General features: G+C 33.9%; 1 protein-coding gene and 1 long non-coding RNA gene across 2 annotated transcripts in view; one reads left to right on the top strand and one right to left on the bottom strand.

The window, feature by feature from the left end:
* Positions 1-15,886, bottom strand: part of LOC147837510 (uncharacterized) — a 39,402-nt gene extending 23,516 nt beyond the window's left edge. The window contains exons 1-3 of the long non-coding RNA XR_015476966.1: positions 15,670-15,886; positions 7,456-7,543; positions 4,341-4,479 (exon numbers count right to left, since the gene is read on the bottom strand). This is a non-coding gene — a long non-coding RNA (uncharacterized LOC147837510). The remainder of the gene's footprint in view (positions 1-4,340; positions 4,480-7,455; positions 7,544-15,669) is intronic.
* Positions 15,887-17,623: 1,737 nt separating this feature from the next.
* On the top strand, positions 17,624-19,996 carry msx1b (muscle segment homeobox 1b). The gene is given in 2 exon segments (NM_131260.1): positions 17,624-18,047; positions 19,038-19,996. Coding segments are annotated over 2 exon segments (774 nt in total). The 5' UTR covers positions 17,624-17,677; the 3' UTR covers positions 19,442-19,996.
* The last annotated feature ends 689 nt before the right edge of the window (positions 19,997-20,685 follow it).

Raw genomic sequence — 20,685 nt, forward strand, 5'->3', positions numbered from 1 at the left:
AAAAATCAGCCAATAGCGTTTGATTTTTATCACAGTTCTGATCTCTGGTTGAGATCAAATGCATCGAATGAAATGCAAATGAGAAGAGTGGGGCGAGGCATGTCAGATACTAGAGAGCATTTGATTGGTCGAGATTTGATAAGAAACTGAGGTCACAAAAAATCGTTGATCCATTAAGGCGGAAACTGCAAGCTTTGGGTGTTTATATCAGTTTATATCTTATAAACATGAATTATCACTGTTTTGCAGCACACTAGCTCACTAATACACACTAATACTAACATCCAATACAATTTTTGCTTTAATTTCATTAGACCTTCAAAATAAGAAGATTTTGCTCACCAAGGCTGCATTTATTTGATTTTGGTTGGTTAATTGATTTGATTGGTTAATTAGGATTATTATTGGTTTCAGGCATAGCTTGACATTAACACCCGCCTACCCTCCAAATGTGGGTAGATTTCAGATATGGTGGGTTAGACAGACACCTGCACTACCACTTTGGCTGGTTGAAAATAATTTTTAAATTGCCAGTGCTGGCTCATGACTAAAGATCTGAATTTTAGTTAAAGACTGTTTGTGAATATGCGTGCAAATGTGCTCTTAGAATCGAAAAGCAGCACGATTGATAACAGTTCGCACGAGCAAAAGAAAGCAGGTGAATAACGAATGAGAGGACGATCAGGCACATGGTGACATTGAGAGCTAGTAACAGCTGATGTGATGGGTGTGAGTGCTTAAAAGCTCCTGTTTCTTTGCGCAAAACAACCGTGCCTGAAAACACAACTAGTGCGATCGTTACTTTTTTAAAAAGATTGGAAAAATGTGGTGCTGGGGCGATGCGTTGGCGCAGTGGGTAGCACGACCAACTCACAGCAAGAAAGTCACTGGTTCGAGCCTCGGCTGGGTAAGTTGGCATTTCTGTGTGGAGTTTGCATGTTCTCCCTGTGTTAACATGGGTTTCCTCTGGGTGCTTCGATTTCCCCCACAAGTCCAAAGACATGCGCTATAGGTGAATTGGGTATGCTAAAAATGAACCGTAATGTATTTTACATGATATTTAATGCCATACTACTGAAATCAGCAGCAGATAATTCACCTCAGATCTTGAACATAAAATAAACTGTTTGAAATTGAACTTTAAAACTGTGCCTCAGTGCAAGCCAACACATATCAGTGATTCAGCATGCTCACTTAATAATGTTAAAGAGGTTTAATATATATTAATCAGATTATAAACCTTACCATTTTGTTGGAGTTCAGTGAGTGCACTATTCTGTGCTTCTGAATGGCTGTATTTAAACTTCTGTCGTGTTTCGTCTGGTGCAAAAAGCCAAATTAATTAATTAACAACCACCTCATGTGGAAGTCTAAATCTGCGTCTCATTTCAGAGTCTGCTACTGTCCACCAGAGGTTGCATTTCAGTCATGGACGCATGCTTTGAGAGCCTTACTGATGAATGAAATACTCACGATACTTGTTATGCGTTACCCCCAACACTGATCATGATAACACTAGTTCACAATCAGCTAAGTAACAGGAATCGTTGATCTCATCGGTTTCTATCCTTGGATAAAATCAAAGCGTTATGCAGGAAGTGGAGAAAAAAAAACTTCAGATGCGACAAAACAAATGCATGAGCTAAAATGTAGGCATTGAGGAGTCATCGTGCGGACAAACAGACAGACAGACAGGACACAGAAGTGAATGTCTCAGCAGGGAGAGCTCTGTGTGAATGCAGATATCAGCGTGAAGGGTCATACATGGCAGATGCTGAGTGGAAAAACTTTAGAAGTGCTCGCGGACAAAGCAAATTTGTAGTGTGAGAACAGACCGACAAGAGAGCTCGGCATAATGAGCTAATTATGTTTGTTTGGCATCTGAAGGTGGATGTTGGGTTCGTCGTGAATAGTAATTAGCTCATTAAATAGGACAAAATGGTGTACTTTTTAATAATCACCAGCAAGAACATCGCTGAACAACTTAATGCTTTTTAATGGATGTGTTGCATTGGCTCGGTTTCAAAACTTAGTGATGTTTGTCAACTATACAGTCCGAATGGTTTTCTTTTTTTATTTTATTCTCTCTTTTAGTCATATACAGATGTACAATGCATTTAAGAAAATTCTGAGAAAGGAAAAGGAGAAGAAATTCTAAGAAAAAAATAAGAATTAAGAATTAAGCCAAATTAATGGGAAAACTATAAATTCTGACAGTAAAATGTGAATTTTGAGACAATGTCAGAATTCAATTGTAACAATAAATATATAATGAGAAATAAATTACAATTCTGAAAAAAAATAATAATAATGAGACAGATTTCAAGGGGAAAAAGTCAGAATTACGTGGAAAAAGCATAGAAATGAAGATTCTCAAAATTCATAGGCAAAATGACAGAATTATGACATATAAATTTGAATTTTGGAGTAAAATTTTAAATTGTGAGAAATAAAGAGATTTTTTGAGAAAAGATCCCAATGTGGGGTGGGTTAGGATTATGAAAAGTATTCATTGTGATGGGGGGGTAGTCAAAATTATAAGAACAAAGGTTTCTGAATTATGAAATTTAAACTCTTAATTTTAGGGAAAAGTTAGAAGTTAAAATTATGAGAAAATAGTCAGATTTAGGAGTTATAAACTCAAACCTCTGGGGGGAAAAATTCGATTTATGACCGTAAACTGAGAGAAATTCTGTGGGGAGAAATCAGAATGAGTTGGCGTGGGTTTCCTCCGAGTGCTCCAGTTTCCCCCTCAGTTCAAAGACATGTGCTACAGGTGAATTGAATAAGTTAAATTGGCCATAGTGTTTGTTTGTGAATGCAGGAATATATGGGTGTTTCCCAGTTTTTTCCAGGCTGAAAGGGCATTCACTGCGTAAAACATATGCTGGATAATTTGCCGGTTCATTACGCTGTGGTGACCCCTGATGAATAAAGGAACTGAGCCAAAAGAAAATGATCAGATGAATAAGAAAGCCAGAGTTAAAAAATGTAGCTTCTGAAATCTAAGGGAATTAAACTGAAAGAACTCACAAAATGTCAGATTATTGAGACATAAACTCAGAATTTTAACAAAAATATATTGTTAAATAAATAAAGTGTATATCACAAGTCTAACGAGATATAAACATGACAAAACATAACTTCAGGAACGCAAATCCAGAAATAAATTGATTTCTGGACGAAAGTAACAAATAAACGTTCAAATTCTGAGAGAAATATTGTAAACTATGAGATACAATCTCACAATTTAAATAAATAATCATATTAAATAAAAATTACAGTTACAAAATTACCGTTATTTGTTTTATTCCTTAGTTTCTAACATACACATATAACATAAATATTCATATACAGCAGGGAAAATAAATATTGAACACGTCATGTTTTTATATTTCTAAAGGAGCTGTTGACTAGGAATTAAACCAGATTTTGGTAAAAACCTAAACAATACTAACATAAGAATAAAACAAAACAAAACAAAAATCTGAAAAATTTGTGTAATAACAATGAAATGACACAAGAAGAAAGTTCTGAACTATTGAACTGTATTTAATACTTTATATAAAAGGCTTTTATGGTGATGACAGCTTAAATACGCCTCTCACAATGAAGACGCATTAAATGCTCAAGTGTGAGTTTTTCACAGACTGTAGACATCTTGATGGTTCTGTGGGTTTCATCTATCAAATCTGAGCTTTATTTTGTATTTTATTTTGTATGTCAGCTTGATTTTCTTTCTCTGAAAGCATTTGAGAGTTTCCTTGGCTGTGTTTTGGATCATTGTCAGATGTTGGACTGAAGCAGCTAATATTCATTTACACTGAGGAAGGGCAGAGGGTTGCTAAAGAACTTCTGTCTGGGCTTTCACTGCCTTTCTACACCTCCCTTTCTTCATGTGTTCAATACTTTTTCCCTGCGACATTTCAATTTATTACATATAACTTCATTTGTGAGCTAATTCGTTTTCTTTGGATTTCTTTGGTTGTTACCAACATCCGAGGAAATTTTTAAGTCATCAACACCTTTCGAAATATTTTCTGAGAAAAATGGTCACATGTTCAATACTTATTTTCCCCGCTGTAGAACCAAAACAGCATGATAAATTAGCTTTGGTGTCGATTGGTGCCTCAAACTCAACCTGCTTTTTCGTTTGTCAAGAAAATCTCCTCCTGTTGTTTTTACAGTTTTCTTTTCCCCGCACAGTAGCACAAGCTCAGGCACCCTGACACCTCCTGGATGTGGATGTGAAAGGCTAATCTCTCCATCAACTGCTCATAGCCGCCGCTAATTACCCGAGTGTTGATAACAGAGCCTTTGAAATGCAACAAGTCAATTACCTGAGAGGTGGATTAATGTAAGCTCGGTGGGCCTGTGATCTTCTGCGGGATCCTCCCCTGGTCTCCTCCTCATTCTCCTTTCTCAGCAAGACTCGCGGGCCTTCAAGGCTTTTTCCCTGCGCAGCTCATTTACATCACCCTGCAGACCATTAGCACACGCAGAAAAGCACAATTGTGTTTTCCAGCTCATTAAGCAACGGGACAACAAAGACCCCTGCTTCCCTTTCGCACCCTCTATACAGTTGAAGTCAGAATTATTAGCCCCCCCTGAATTATTAGCCCGCCTGTGTATTTATTTTCCTCAATTTCTGTTTAACGGAGAGATTTTTTTCAACACATTTCTAAACATAAAAGTTTTAATAACTTATTTCTAATAACTGATTTATTTTATCTTTGCCGTGATGAAAGTAAATAATATTTGATGAGATATTTTTCAAGACACTAGTAATCAGCCTAAAGTGACATTTAAAGAGCACCTATTTTACCCCTATTTCAAGATTTAAGAGAAGTCTTTTGTGTCTCCAGGATGTGTCTGTAAAGCTTCAGCTCAAAACACCCATCAGATTATTTATTAAACTTTTCTGAAGCTTGTAGTTTTCAGCTCTGAACATCTTGTTTTTGTGGCCTGTGCCTTAAATGCTAGTTCTCCCCGCCCACCATTCCCTCGTGGCTGTCAGAGTGTGCCTCAATCTCCAGCTGCGTCAGATAAACAGCACAGTGGCAGACAAGCTGGTCTCACCTCACATTTGTGAGAAATACCACAATTAGAACTTTCCCAATGATTATTTGGTGTATTTGTTGTGGAGTTAATTCAAGTCTTTCTGCAACGATGAATCACACACAATGTCACACACGTACACAAAGACACAAAGACAGTGCACGAGTTTAACTTTGCACTGTTTTTGCACAGACAATGTGACAGGATACACATTATTATCCACTGCTTTATTGATATCCATTATGTTAATGTACAAAATAAACCTGATTTAACATCCACAAACCGGGATTGAAGCACCTTCTTTTATAATTGGACTGACAAGCGGCTGTGGTGGTAAAGACGGTAAAATTGCTGTAATTTATTACAAACATTGTTTTTAAAATATTTTAAACTTGTAAAACTCTATTTTGATCATATTCGATGATGAATCCTGGTTGCTTTGCGCACATCTTGTCTTGCTGATATGATTATACATGTTACTGTAGAGGCATGTTAATATGCGGCTGTCAATCAATTTGTTGAGCAGGGAAACTGGCTCACTCTTAAGATGCGGTCGGCCTCAAAATGGGAGGCAATTGGATCCTATTTTACGTCAGGAAATTAAAAAAAAATAGGCTTATTGTGTTTATATCACTCTAGTATGACTGTGGACACACTATACCCTACACACAGTTCTGTCCAAACAGCTTACAAAAGAGGATTCTCATCATAGTTGCCCTTTAAAGGCTTAGCTGGGTTAATTAGGTTAACTAGGCAATAACTATATAATGATGGTTTGTCCTTTAGACAACTGAAAGCAAATATTGCTTGAGGGGGCTAATAATATTTACCTGAAAATGGATTTTAAAAAATGTTATCGGAAATAACATGAGAAATTCCTTGATCTGTTAAACATCATTTGGGAAATATTGGGAAAAGAATTCAAATTTCACAGAAGGGCAAATGATTTTTATGTATGTATGTCTTTTTCTGCACTCAAAAATACTTAATCACAATGACGTGTATCATTACCTGTTTGTAACCTTTTCATTTTATTTAACCCTTATGTGCTTTTGACGATCTTTCATCCATACCGGGGTGATTTTGAGTCTTAATTTGGCCACAACTTTGTGTTTCAGCAAATGGAATGAGTTTTGGTGGCAAATCTAATTTTGGGAATTGTGTTTTCTACCTCATTAAGCAACAGGCCACAAAGACCCCCGCTTTTCTTTTTGCACCTGTTAGATGTATCTATGTATACACCTTCATGGTGGAAGAGGAGAAAGGAAAAAAATGTGTGCTTTATTTATATATAATTTAAACAATTATTAGTGTTTTTTTTTATTGTTTTGTTTAAAATAAATTACTAATTAATTTAAAATATAATATGTTTTTTATTCAATATTCATTTACTTTTAATACCAGTTTTGATAACCGTTAAATCATTTTGAATGAAATTGAATACCATATATGAACATGTTTATTATATTACTTGTATTATTTTCATTAAAATTTGCCAAATCTTTAAATGTCAAAATCTTTAATTATTTAAAAAAAGTTGATTTCAAAATATTGAAATGAATCTATATTGTATGTAATATACTTATAATTTATGAAGATATTATAATATATGAATATGTTTTTGGTTTATTATTATTTTTGTTATTTATTGATTTATTTATATGTGTATTTATAGTTTTTTATTCTTATTATCAAATCAAAAACTTTAAACAATTTCATTTTAAAAAACATTATTTAGTCTTTAGTATTATTATTTAATTTTAAAAGTTTTTTCAAAATATTAAAATAAAATATAATGTTTTACTCTATAGTTGTTAGTTATTTTTATTATTCATTTAACCTTTTTTAATTGCATTAAAGTTTTTCTATTATTATATTAATTATTTTTAAATATAATAAAACAGTTGTAGTTTTCATTACTTGATATTTTTTTATTCACCTAACTTGAATCCATTTTGTAATTATTAATTCTGAATAGTTTTGATTGAAAATCTTTTTTTTAAATATATGAGTAAGTTTTGGCTTGTTATTTGTATTGTTTGCTCATTTATTTTTTAATTGTTTTTTATTCTTATTATTAAAATTAAAAGTTTAAATAAATTATTTTAAATATATCTGAATTTTTGTATTAAGTTTTTATTTTGTTTTATTTTTTATTTTTTCATTTCATCCCAAAAAAAAATGTGCATTTAACCAAGAAAACCAAAACTGTCCCAGCCAGATCCCCCTCAATAAAATCAAACTCACAGAGAAACTTTCTCTTTCTTTCATCCAAACTCCAAATCAACCCAACACAACATCCCCCATCTTGATTTTCAGTCTCAGAAAATCTCAGAAACTGATCTAGTGTCAGTAATGAACCTGCTCTCCCCACTCTCTTCCTCTTCAGTGTCTCACCTGCTTGAGAAGTTTGTGAATCAGACATCTGGCCAGAAACAGCGGCTCCGACCTCCTGCCTCGAGTCCTGCGAGTGCCACTAAAAGGACTAAAAAGACCAAAAGACTGTTTATTCAGAGAGTCAGTTGAAGCCGCGGCCCCCCGGAGCCCCGCTTTTCTCATGCTAACACTCTCAAATTGTAATCTCCAGAGAAGCAAGCACACATATTTGTTCACGACTGAGCTCCCACATAATGGAGTGACAGCAGATGGCAGGCCGGACCTGGAATACAGCAAAAAATCAAATGCCATCAGATGAATAGTGAACAATATTACAGACATTTTATGAGTTGGAAAAATGCTTAAACTCTCTCACTCAAAAATGCTAAATTGAGCTGAACCAACACAATTCTTAAAATCTTGGGGGGGGCAACTGGATTGCTTTATGTTCAATCCACTTGAATTTGCTATAACAATTAATACAACTCAAATGGTTTGTGTTGGGACAACATGAAGGAATTGTGTGAATCCCAGCATTTATCACAGTGCTAAAGATTTTGATTTATTTTTGCATCAAAGCAATCCATTCAGCCTCATAAGTGTGTTATCAGTAGGCCCACACAGAATCTGCGCATGCAAAATTCCACAAATTTTCCGCAGATTTCTGCAGATTTTAAGCCCATCATTAATTAAATAATCAATAGTAATTGTGTATATCTGAATTTATTCAGTAATTTATTACTTTTTATTTCATATATTAAGGTTTTAGTTATGATACTCCGCTGGATACTCCCAAAATAATTCCGCAGATATCTGCAGATTTTTACCAAGATTCTCTGCAGAAATAGCAAAAAACATCCGCAGATTCTGTCTGGCCCTGGTTATCAGTAACAGTTAACAAAGGGGTTTTGTTTTACGTAAAACTATATAAACATAAACATTCATTAACTTTCCTTTGGCTTAGTCCTTTATTTATTAGGGATCGCCACAGCAGAATGAACCGCCAACTATTCCAACATATGTTTTCCGCAGTAAATGCCCTTCCAGCCACAACCCTGCACTGGGAAACACCCATACACTCTCTTATTCAAACACACACTCATACACTACAACCAGTTTAGTTTACCCAATTTACCTTTAGACTGTGGGGGAAACCGGAACACCCGGAGGAAACCCACACCAACACAGGTAGAACAAACTCCACAAAGAAATGGCAACTGGCTCGGACTTGAACCAGCAACCTTCGTGCTGTGAGGCGACAGTGCTTACCACTGAGCCACCGTGCCGCCACATAAACATAAGTTAAAGTATTAAAGCAAAACAAACATTAAAACTCAAATCAAGCCCTGATCATAAACATTCCTGTTTTCCGTTTCACTTTTATTAACAGATATAATTTTTTACATTACATTATTTATCATTAACTTTACATCATCATTAAGCTCATTTTCAATACCCTCAGCTTTCATTTTTAATTTCGACTCTATTCAAAATTCATTAGCTTTTTTTTTGTCTTTCAGATGTCTAATTCAATTCAATAAATATATTCAATAAATATATTATTATATTCAATATATATATTATATTCAATATATATATATTATTATAAATAATCTAATAAATTTGACACACATTCACACACACATACACAATGCTCAGCATAGTTGGATATTGTAAATATAAATATATATATATATATATATATATATATATATATATATATATATATATATATACACACACACACACACACACACACACAATCACACACACACAATGCTCAGCATAATTAGATACACCCATTTTTTATTCATTCAGTTAATTCATATATTTATATATTTACAGATATATTTATTAAAATAATATTTGTCACCAAACATATTTAGAAATTGAAAGACAATTAAATTCAAGCAAAATATTGCAAAAAAAGAAAAAACGGGTGCTCCGGTTTCCCCCGTAATCCAAAAACATGTGGTATAGGTGAATTGGCTAAGCTAAATTGTCCATAGTGTATGTGTGTGAATGAGTGTGAATTTAAAAGATAGATTTGTGAGGGGTGTACTTATATATGCTGAGCACTGTATATATTCACCCATATAAAAAATTCTATAAACACATGATCAAACTATTAACAACAGATTCCCACGCAGTAACTTCAACTGAATTAATATGCAAATAAAGTTATTTGACTGTATAAAGACACTCTTGGCAAAGTCAGACAGGAATAAGTGCAGGTCGAGATATTATTTTAATGAATTTCTGAGGTCATGCTGTCATAATACGTTACTGCATGAACCGCTCACTGGTGTATTAGGATGATTTAGGTCAATTTGTATATTTAGCTGCACCACAAATCTGCTCGGTTTCACATTGCAAGATCTCACTCAAGGCCAGAGCCAAAAGAAAAATACCCCGTAAGTCCTTCCAACTGCTGGAGTTCAGACAATAGCTGGCGGAGGAGAAGTGACCCGGCGGTTGAAGCGTAATTTAGGCAGCAGTGGGAGGTGCTGGAGAAATAACACTGAAACTCTCCTGCCCACTAACTACCAAAGAAAGAGTGAGTGGAGACATTCCTGCTGAGTCTGAGTGACCGACGAACTGCCACAGCGTACACACACACTTATAAAGTACATATCCTCTCACTCATACACACACACACACACACTCTCTCTCACACATACACACATAAAGTATACACATACACTTTAAAAAGCCTCACATTACACTCACATCAATTACATATGCACACTTAAAAGCATGCATACATGCTGAACGCACCCATAAGACACAAAAAAAGTATACACACACATACACTATATATATATATATATATATATATATATATATATATATATATATATATATATATATATATATATATATATATATATATATATATATATATTTATATATATATATAAATATACATATATACACACTCACGGCCACTTTATTAGGTACACCTGTCCAGCTGCTCGTTAACACACATTTTTAATCAGCCAATCACGACAACAACTCAATGCATTTAGGCATGTAGATATGGTCAAGACGATCTGCTGGAGTTCAAACCGAGCATCAGAATAGGGAACAAAGTGGATTTAAGTGACTTTGAGCATGGCATGGTTGTTGGTGCCTGGCAGGCTGGTCTGAGTATTTCAGAAACTGCTGATCTACTGGGATTTTCACGCACAACCATCTCTAGGGTTTACAGAGAATAGTCCGAACATAAGAAAATATCCAGTGAGGGGCAGTTCTGTGGACGCAAATGCCTTGTTGATGCCAGAGGTCAGAGGAAAATGGTCAGACTGGTTCGAGTTGTTAGAAAGACAACAGTAACTAAAACAAGCACTCTTTACAACTGAGGTCTGCAGAAGAGCATTTCTGAACATACAACACGTCCAACCTTGAGGCGGATGGGCTACAGCAGCAAAACACCACACAGAGTGCCACTCCTGTCAGCTAAGAACAGGGAACTGAGGCTACAATTTGCACAGGCTCACCAAAATTGGATGATAGAAGATTGTAAACGTTGCCTGGTCTGAAGAGTCTTCATTTCTGCTGCAACATTCGGATGGTAGGGTCAGAATTTGGGCCCAACAACATAAAAGCATGGATCCATTCTGCCTTGTATCAACGGTTCAGGCTGGTGGTGGTGGTGTAATGGTGTGGGGGATATTTTATTAATATGGAATAGGGGATCCGCATCATAGATGTGTAGTCGATAAATCTGCAGCGACTGCGTGATGCTATTAAGTCAGTATGGAGCAAAATCTCAGAGGAATATTTCCAGTATCTTGTTGAATCTATGCCAAGAAGGATTAAGGTAGTACTGAAGGCAAAAGGGGGTCCAATCTGGTACTAGTGAAGTGTACCTAATAAAGTGGCCGGTAAGTGTGTGTAGTATAAAACCAGGTCTTATGTCGTTGATAAAATATGTTACATATAAAAATTATATTTAGGAAGATTAAATGTGAACGGATGAAACTGCCCTGGGATACTTTACGTCACTTTGCAAATTTACAATTTTGTTGCAAAAAAAGTAATAGATCTGTCTAATAAAGGGTTTAATCTATTGTTGCTTAGACATTACAGTAAGGTGAAGAAAACGCCCAGAGTATTCAGCACTGGACAAATACAAAACCCCTTATCTGTCATGGCTTTCATAACAGTGTCAGTGATTCCCCAGAGTTCAGCTCCTTATCTCTGCTTTCAGGTATCAGTCACTGTCTCTGTCTCGACCTGCCGTCCGTCAGACTGTCTTGAGAATTTGCGCACATGTCAGAAGTATAATTTAGTTACTTACATGTCAGAAGTATAATTTACCTATGCATTTTTTGGTGATGAACGTAAATAGGCATCAAGAAAATGCTGCAAGAAACAAGGAGCTGAGAGATCTTATATATCTGCCTGTATTTATTCAGAAAATGCATCAAATAAATGTTTTTTATTGTTTCACATTTTTGCATAATATATAAATATGATATATGGGCACGTTGTGGCTCAGTGATTAGGACTGTCTCCTCACAGCAAGGAAGTCATTGGTTTGAGTCCTGGCTGGGCCAGTTGGCATTTCTGTGTGGAGTTTGCATGTTCTCCATGTGTTGGTGTGGGTTTCCTCCTGGTGCTCCCGTGTCCCCCACAGTCCAAAGAGATGCGCTAGAGGTAAATTGGGTAAACTAAATTGGCCGTAGTGTATGTGTGCAAATGAGTGTGTATGGGTGTTTCCCAGTACTGGGCTGCAGCTGGAAGATCATCTGCTGCATAAAAAGTATGCTGGATAAGTTGTCGGTTCATTTCACAGTGGCGACCACTAATAAAATAAAGGGACTAAGCTGAAAAAAATTGAATGAATGAATGAAAAATAAATAGTTGTATATTTTGTCAGAAATAAAATGTCTGTTAATTTAGTTTTATCTATTTAAAATTTATTATTTTGAATTTTTTTTGTTATTACTTTTAAAGTAATACCTTTACTTTTAAAGGACAAACATAAAAGTGTCTAATAAGGAGGAGTGAGGAGCAATATTTAAAACAGTCTGACATCATTTACTTCCGCATTCTTTCAATATTAAAGGTCTGTACTGGCCCAGTACCCCCATAAGTGGTTCTGTTAGCTCATCAGTTGGAATAAAATAACTTTTGCATAGATTATGACCAAGAGATTTTTCTTTTTTCCTGTGATTACTAACATGTGCAGGAACCAAAAAACCTAGACCACACAGAACCTAAAAGGTACACTTACACCTTTTTACGGGGAAAAAACACCTCTTTTGTGGAGGGGTTTATCATAACACAGACAACATATACAATTATTTTAGTAATTATTATTCAGTGTTTTATGTAAATTCAAAGGGTTTTCTTTAAAATGATACCAAACTTTTGCATTAACACCTCTGCATGTGGATTTGGGAAGTTTTTGAGTTTGGGCAAAATCCAGGTGGAAACTCCAAAATAGCACTTGACTTTAAAAATGTTAATTAATATCATCATAAAACATTAAATAATATTAATTTGATTAAAATATTACTTTTGATAATTCTTTTTATATTCAGAAATAAAATGTCCGTATTTTTAGCTATTTAAAAAATGTATTAATTTTTTACTACTTTACTTTAATAGTAAAATAAAAAATATAGTTGTAATGTCTTTATTTAAAACAGTTTAGTTAATTATTATATCAAAAAATGAAATGTAATGAATACTTTTAATTACATTTATTATAAAATATTATTTTACTCATTAAAATAAACATTAATTATTATTAATTTGATTAAAATATTATAATTTTTCTTTTTAGCTTTAGTTATTTAAAATGCATTATTTTCTACTATTATTATTTTTTAATATTACTAATAAAGTAATATCTTTAACTTAAAAGTCAAAAGGTCATTGGGAAAAGAGAAGAGCAATATTAAAACTGTTTTGTTAATTATCATATCATTAAATTAAATGTAATGAATACTTTTTATTACATTTGTTGTAAATTATATAATTTAGATTTGAAAATTAAGTTGTTTTTTTCTGAAATAAAATATCTGTTATTTCAGTTTTAGCTATTTAAAATTTATTATTATTTTTATTTTATTAATATAACTATTAAAGTAATATATTTTAAAGAGCAATTTTTGATTAAAAGAATTTTATTCATTTTAAAATAATAAAAACACTATGAATACTTTTTATTAGATATGTTATAAAATATTATTTTATTAGATCATAATTTATATAATAAAATTATAATAAAAATATTATTATTAATTTTACTAAAAATATAAGTTAGATTTTTTTCAGAAATAAATTGTTATTTTAGGTTTATCTATTTAAAATGTATTATTTTTACTATTATTTATTAAAACATTACTACTAAAGTAATATCCTTAACTTTTAAAGGTCAAACATGAAAAAAATGTCTAATTAGTATGATTGAAGAAAGAAAGACTGAATGATCAGTCGAAGCAGATGCACGCGTGAGCGCATAAAAACCCAAACAGACAGAGAATTCCTGGAATGTCAAGCACACAATGAGCAACATTTAAAGTGTGCAGTGCTCCTCTGATGCTGCTAAATTTGGCTTGGCCTCTGGTTTTATGAACTGACTGAGTGGTTTCAACCAAGCCTGAAAATGATTGGAAGTGACTCCATGTGAAAAGAGCCGTTATTGGCTATATAAATTATGCAGCCTGCAAAAGCCCAACCTTGACAGGGCAAATCTGCAGAGCAGAGTCTGTTGACAGAAACCACATCCTTCTGTTGTAATGATTGCATGATTACGATTCATATGTATTTGTTTGTTTGCTGTCGTTGTTCTTTTTTGTGAACTAAACTTTTCTTTTATTCTTATTTTTATTTCATTGTTTATTTTTAACAAATAATATTTTGTGATTAACTAATTACATTTAGGATTTTGAAATTAATTACAATATATTCATGAAAGCTGTTATAGGGCTAGATTTATGTGCGAAGTTGAGTTTTAATTAACTACATTCAAATGTATAAAGTAAAATGTGACAAATGTATGACTTTTATTCTATTCAGATTTATTTGTAGCATTAAACTTTAGACTTATTAGCAAGACAATTAGCTAGTTTTATTAAATGCACAATTGTTCATATTTACATCATTTAAGAAAGACAATGTAAACAAATGCTTAGAAGACATCAAATGACGTAAACATACTGTTACATACTGTAAATAACCCCTATGCACTGTAAATCAATCCTTGCTGCCTTCATTTTTTAAGTTGAATCAAGTTACCTTTTCTAGTCATCTCCACTACATCAATCAAACTGACAAAAAATATTAAGTTAAACTTTGAATAACTTTAAAATTTAAGTTGAAAACTGATTACTGTATATTAAAATAAGTTAAAGCAACCTAAAACATTTGTTGTCTTGACTTTTTGTCATTATCTTTTGTGTTTTAAGCTTAATTTTAATTTTAAATTATTTCTATCTATCTATCTATCTATCTATCTATCTATCTATCTATCTATCTATCTATCTATCTATCTATCTATCTATCTATCTATCTATCTATCTATCTATCCCTATTCAGCAGCCTCTCTCTCATGTCCAATTAGATTAATTTAAGGCTTCAGTTCTGTCCAAACATCTCCTCATTTGTTCCTCAGTCTTAAATTACAAGAGGGTAGTCGCAATCAGGTTCACACAAACTATGGTCATTACAGCTATTAAAATGCGCTAGTAATGGATCTGCCGTGATCATTTCAATTATTTAGCGTTTAGATTGGTGGAGTTTAAGCGCAGGGGGGTCTTGGCCAGTTTGATTTGATACCCGCCATGACAGATCTGTCACTTGTAAGAAGAACAACCTTGGGCTGTTAGAGAATATTAGAGGATCTGAGATCGTCTGCCAAATCGGTTCAAGATGGCGCCAAGAATGCCGGGGAAAAACGTCGGTTGCATTAAGCGTGTATTTCTTGCGATTATTTGAGTGAATACTAGCTACATACAGCATACACTGGAAAATACTACCCTGTAGTTCACTGGATTAAACTTGGAGTCGTATTTTGTTTGGAAATAAGAGGCTTTTACCTATTATAAACACTGAGCAGAGTTTGTTCACCGCGCCTCGGTGTTTTTTTTCGAGTTTGGGAAAGTACTGGTTCATTTTCTTGACGTCACCGTTTGGCCTTGCAGCTATGCTCAGGACTACATATTTTGAGGACAATTGGTTAAGTGGAGTTAAACTGTTGCCTTTTCCTCCTCGAGGTACCTTCTCTTTTGATCCCACCGTCTCTGGCGCCTTCCAAAACGCAGCTCGTCTGGCTCTCTAAATGAGAGAGAAGAAAACTCAGCTCGCTTCTCAGCTGAGCCTTTTGTAACCTTAAAAGCCCGTGACATGCCTTAAATTGCCTAAGTATTGTGTAACTTACAGCCCTTTCGAATCAATTTCTGCCTTCACAAAAGCTTTTTCTCAATAAAGCAACCATGAAAAGTTTCCATATACTTTAGAAATGCTTCTTCAAAAGACAGGCTTTTTATTTTAGCAGGAAAAAAAAGATTGATTTTATGAAAATTAGTATAAGGTTTGTTGTTTGCAGGAGTTGTTTGTTTTTTTCCCTACATTAAATATCTTTTTTTTTTTTTTTTTTTTTTTTTTTTGTATTTTTAACGAGCCCTATAATTACACTTTTCTGGTCGCTGGACTTACCTCAAAAGTCTAGTTGAGAGCATGTTCACCATAAACAGGTGTATTATTTCGCTATTAGCCTACCTGTTAATGACTTTATTTATTTTACCTGACAGTTTTCTTTAGGCTAACATTGAGTCCTAATATTTTACAAATAAGGCAATTCGGTTATAGCTTTATGAGTTATAAAGAAGCCGAAGGAAAATGAATGAATAAACGAGTTAGCCTACATAAGCCCTGCAAGGCCATATACAGTGCTCAGCATAACTGAGTAGACCCCATTTTGATATTTTATCCATTTCTCATGCAGTGAATATAGGCAATATATTTTAGTGTATTTAAATAAAACACATTAAACATATATATTTATTAAAAGAATATTTTAGTCACCAAACATGTTTAGAAATTGAAAGATAATATAATTAAATTCAAGCAAAATATTGCAAAAAACAATTTTTTTTTCTTATTTTTCAATTTGTGTGTATTTTTTGTAAAACAAATTTAGGTGTACTAGTTTTTGGACATAAGTTTATCATAAGTTAGTTTGTTAGATAAGGTCCAGATTTTGCTTCAGTATTGCAGTATTGACTAATTGACTAATATGAACATGTAACATTAAAAATAGGAATTTAAAAGATAGACTTGTGAGGGGTGTACTTATATTTGCTGAGCATTATATATATATATATATATATATATATATATATATATATATATATATATATATATATATATATATATAGTGTGTGTGTGTGTGCGTGTGCGTGTGCGTGTTTGTGTGTGTGTGTGAGTGTGTGTGTATGAGAGTTTGGGTCGATGCAAAAAACTCTAAATGCCATCTAAAAGTTTCCTTATCAGGCTCCTGGCAAAGAAAAGTCATTTTTTCTGGTCTTCAAAGTGAAATATCCCTATATATATATAGAGAGAGAGAGAGAGAGAGAGAGAGAGAGAGAGAGAGAGAGAGAGAGAGAGAGAGAGAGTAGTAATTAGTCTAATTATTTTACATGAGAATACTTTTTTATAAAGATAATAATCATCTTTAATTTAATAATAATATTTATAATAATAATGATTAAAAATACAATATTTTTAGATAGAACAGGTCTGTCCGGTTATCTTGTTTATTCGTATATGACCAAAGTTTTGGTCTGGAGTAATTCCTCTCCATTGTGCCTTTTCAGTGGCTTCTCGACAGTCGGATACAGATACTTCGAGAGCTTCCCCACTGTTTAATTGGGCTAAAATTGGTCTACTTTGTGCTCCAAAGAGTCAAGAGCCCCGAGGCCATCTATACATCATCTCAGCAAGACATCCGCGATTAAGTACTCATTTTTCTCAATATCCCCTTGATGTCTTGGTGTCAACTTGACCACATGACTTCTAAGGGCTCGCTTTGGATTGGTCCGAGCTCGCCTCAGGGGGGACCTTTCCACCAATCAAAACGAGGTTTTTGTGGGACAGCTGGTCGAGCGCGCACGCTGATTGGTGGAGAAAAGTTTGCGAACTATTATAACAGCGCATAGGGACGGAGTGTGTTAGAAGTTGTTGAGACGTGACCGTATATGCAGCAGCTCGTGGCGGATGGTTAACGATGAATTCTCCTAAGGGACCCGTTGAAACGACATCTCAAGAAAAGTCTGAGTCGGACAGCGAGGAAAGTCAAAAGCCGAGAGATATGACCGCTGACACAGGACATAAAGCCAAGAAGACTTACCTCCCGTTCAGTGTTGAATCCCTGATGGCCAAATCCAGCTGCCAGCAGGTCGCGTGTTCTCCGGCTCTCCAGCATCAGAGAATGGGACATGGTCAGGACTTAGTAAGGACTTACTTTGTAGAGAAAGCCAAAGTTTCTGTGGACACTTTGTCGAGCGTTTCGGACAGTCTAAACGACGACAGTGAAGAACTAAGCGATAAGGAACAGAGCACTTGGTCAAACTCTTCATCTTTCACATCTCCTCCTCGTAAGTATAGCTTATATCTACCATTCATTAAGGTGTTTTTGATTATGAGTATATATATTTAAAAAAAAAAACTGTTTTAATAGCTAACAATCTGACTAAAAGCATATTTATACTTTTGACAATTTGTCTCATGTGTTGATAAACACGTGGATACAGCATTTAGATTTATTATAAACTTTTTATAAAATAATGTTTTAAAATATTTTAGTAAATTATAATTTATTATAATTTACTTTAGATGAATTAATTATTATTAGCTAAATGTAAAGAGGAGGAACAAAGGCTTGCACAGCAACTAAAGAAGGTTAAAATTTGTAAAACTGCTCAGATGATTTTTGTTTTTATGATGATAATTAAAATAAATAATAATAATAATAATTAAAACATTTAACCAGCATAGCATTTTAAGAGATTACACTAGTAAATAGAATTTACTGAAAACAACAACTATTAATTAAATCTTACACAATTGTAATAATAACTAGTAATTAAATAGTATTTTAATATTTTATTTCACTCTTAATATAGTTTTGTTGGGCTAATTGGAAAAGTTGCAACTAACATTTTGTTCAGTTCTGAAAGAAAGAAAGAAAGAAAGAAAGAAAGAAAGAAAGAAAGAAAGAAAGAAATGGGATTGTAAAATGCACAATGAGAAAGAAATAATAAATAGCTTATACAACAGTTGCAAACCCAAGTCTGAAAAGAAAGACAAAAATAGAAACTCTAATGCAAAAGAAATGTATTTGTTGTAGCGTGTAACAAAAACAACAACAACAATAATAATAATAATAATAATAATAATAATAATAATAATAATAATAGGCCTATACACAACCAGAAAAGTTGCATGCCCAAGTTTTCATTTTTTAAAGAACTAACGAAACTAAGCAAGAAAGACTCTAAAAATGCACAATGAAGGTAGGCTGCTGGTTATTTGGAGAGGTTTTCTCATTTCTAAGTTAAAAACAGTTTGTTGGTCGTTTCGTCCAGGTCACCCGAGCCCAACGCCGTGCACCTTACGCAAGCACAAGACGAACAGGAAGCCGCGCACACCGTTCAGCACCTCCCAGCTGCTGTCGCTCGAGCGCAAGTTCAGACAGAAACAGTACCTCTCTATCGCCGAACGGGCCGAGTTCTCCAACTCCCTCAACCTCACCGAGACTCAGGTCAAGATCTGGTTCCAGAACAGGAGGGCGAAAGCCAAGAGACTCCAGGAGGCCGAGCTGGAAAAGTTCAAATGCGCGTCCAAACCGCTTCTGGCCCCGTTCGCGCTGCCGTTCCCTCTGGGATCTCCATCATCTCTATACGGACCTCCTGCCTCGTTCCCACGACCCGTCCCGATGCCAGGACTATTTAACGGACCCGTGTCCTATGGGATGTATTATTTGTCTTAAAAACTTTTTTATTCCACTCTGAAATTATTTGAGAGACGTTTACATAAGTCACAGGGAAAGTTATATATATGAGCTATAATTGCACTATTAAGTGCTGAATAATACTAACGAACAACATGTACTTTTGTTATTATTCTGAGGAACCGCTTTTAATTACAGACAGTAGTAAATAATAAGTGTTGGCTAGAATCGTCATGGATTGATTCGGTAATGTCACATTTAGACCTACCCAGTTCCACAAACCCATAAGAAATCCTGGAAGCGAGCTTCTGAATTTGTGTCGAGTTTTATTCTTTGTGTTGTATACTGACGTGCTCTTGTAGAGCAGGTATAGATGTTTAACTCTTTTACGATCATCTGACACGGAGGTTATCCGTCAGATAAGTACTTATTGGCCTTATGTTGGAAGTGCCTTGAAAGACCAAATATTTATTAGTCTAAAATAAAAATAAAATATTCTTTCTTAAGTTTAACCTTTTCCCTTTTGTTTATTTTGTCATATTATCTGACAACAATTTATTTGTTTTGGCAGAAATTAAACAATGTTTTCTGTGAAAAAAACATTTTAATATTTTTTTTTTAGAATGGGAACATCAGTGAAAAAAAATAATAATCAAGAAAAATGTTTCATCACACTCAAAAAAAAATTATTTTCTTTTTAGTGTGATGCAACATTTTTCTTGATTCTGTAATTTGACGGTGTTTGTTTACATCGTCAAAACTCCGTCTCCATATCGTAAATTTAATGTGCATTTTCAAACTTTACAATGAGATTAATTTTATGATAAATAAATAGTCATTATTCAACTTTTTGGGGTTTATAAACCACCAAAAATATACGCGGCCATAAGTACTGAAATTTAAAACGAACTTCTGCTGAGAAAAAAAACAATAAAGAAAAATCACAGAAATAACATTAAATATTATAAATCAACAAATTCTAAGTGTGCAAAAAAATGCATTTTAATGGTTTGGTGTCTTTGAACATACTATTCCATTTATTGGTTTAAACGCCATGAGAGACGGAAAAAATACCCAAAGCCCCAAATGAACATTATAATTTAGCTACATTAAAACCAATACAATTTACAATGTAATTTACAGCCTATAAATTTATAACAAATTATAATAGTTCTGTTTTGTCAAAGAGACAAATGAGTGATCTATAGTTTTGTTAGTTGTTGTTGGCAATTAGTTGTTCTCATTAGCTAGTTGAACACAAGTTGACAACCCATGTTTGCTTA

This window comes from Danio rerio, chromosome 1 (assembly GCF_052040795.2).
Source record: "Danio rerio strain M-AB ecotype USA chromosome 1, GRCz13ab, whole genome shotgun sequence".
Lineage (NCBI taxonomy): Eukaryota > Metazoa > Chordata > Actinopteri > Cypriniformes > Danionidae > Danio > Danio rerio.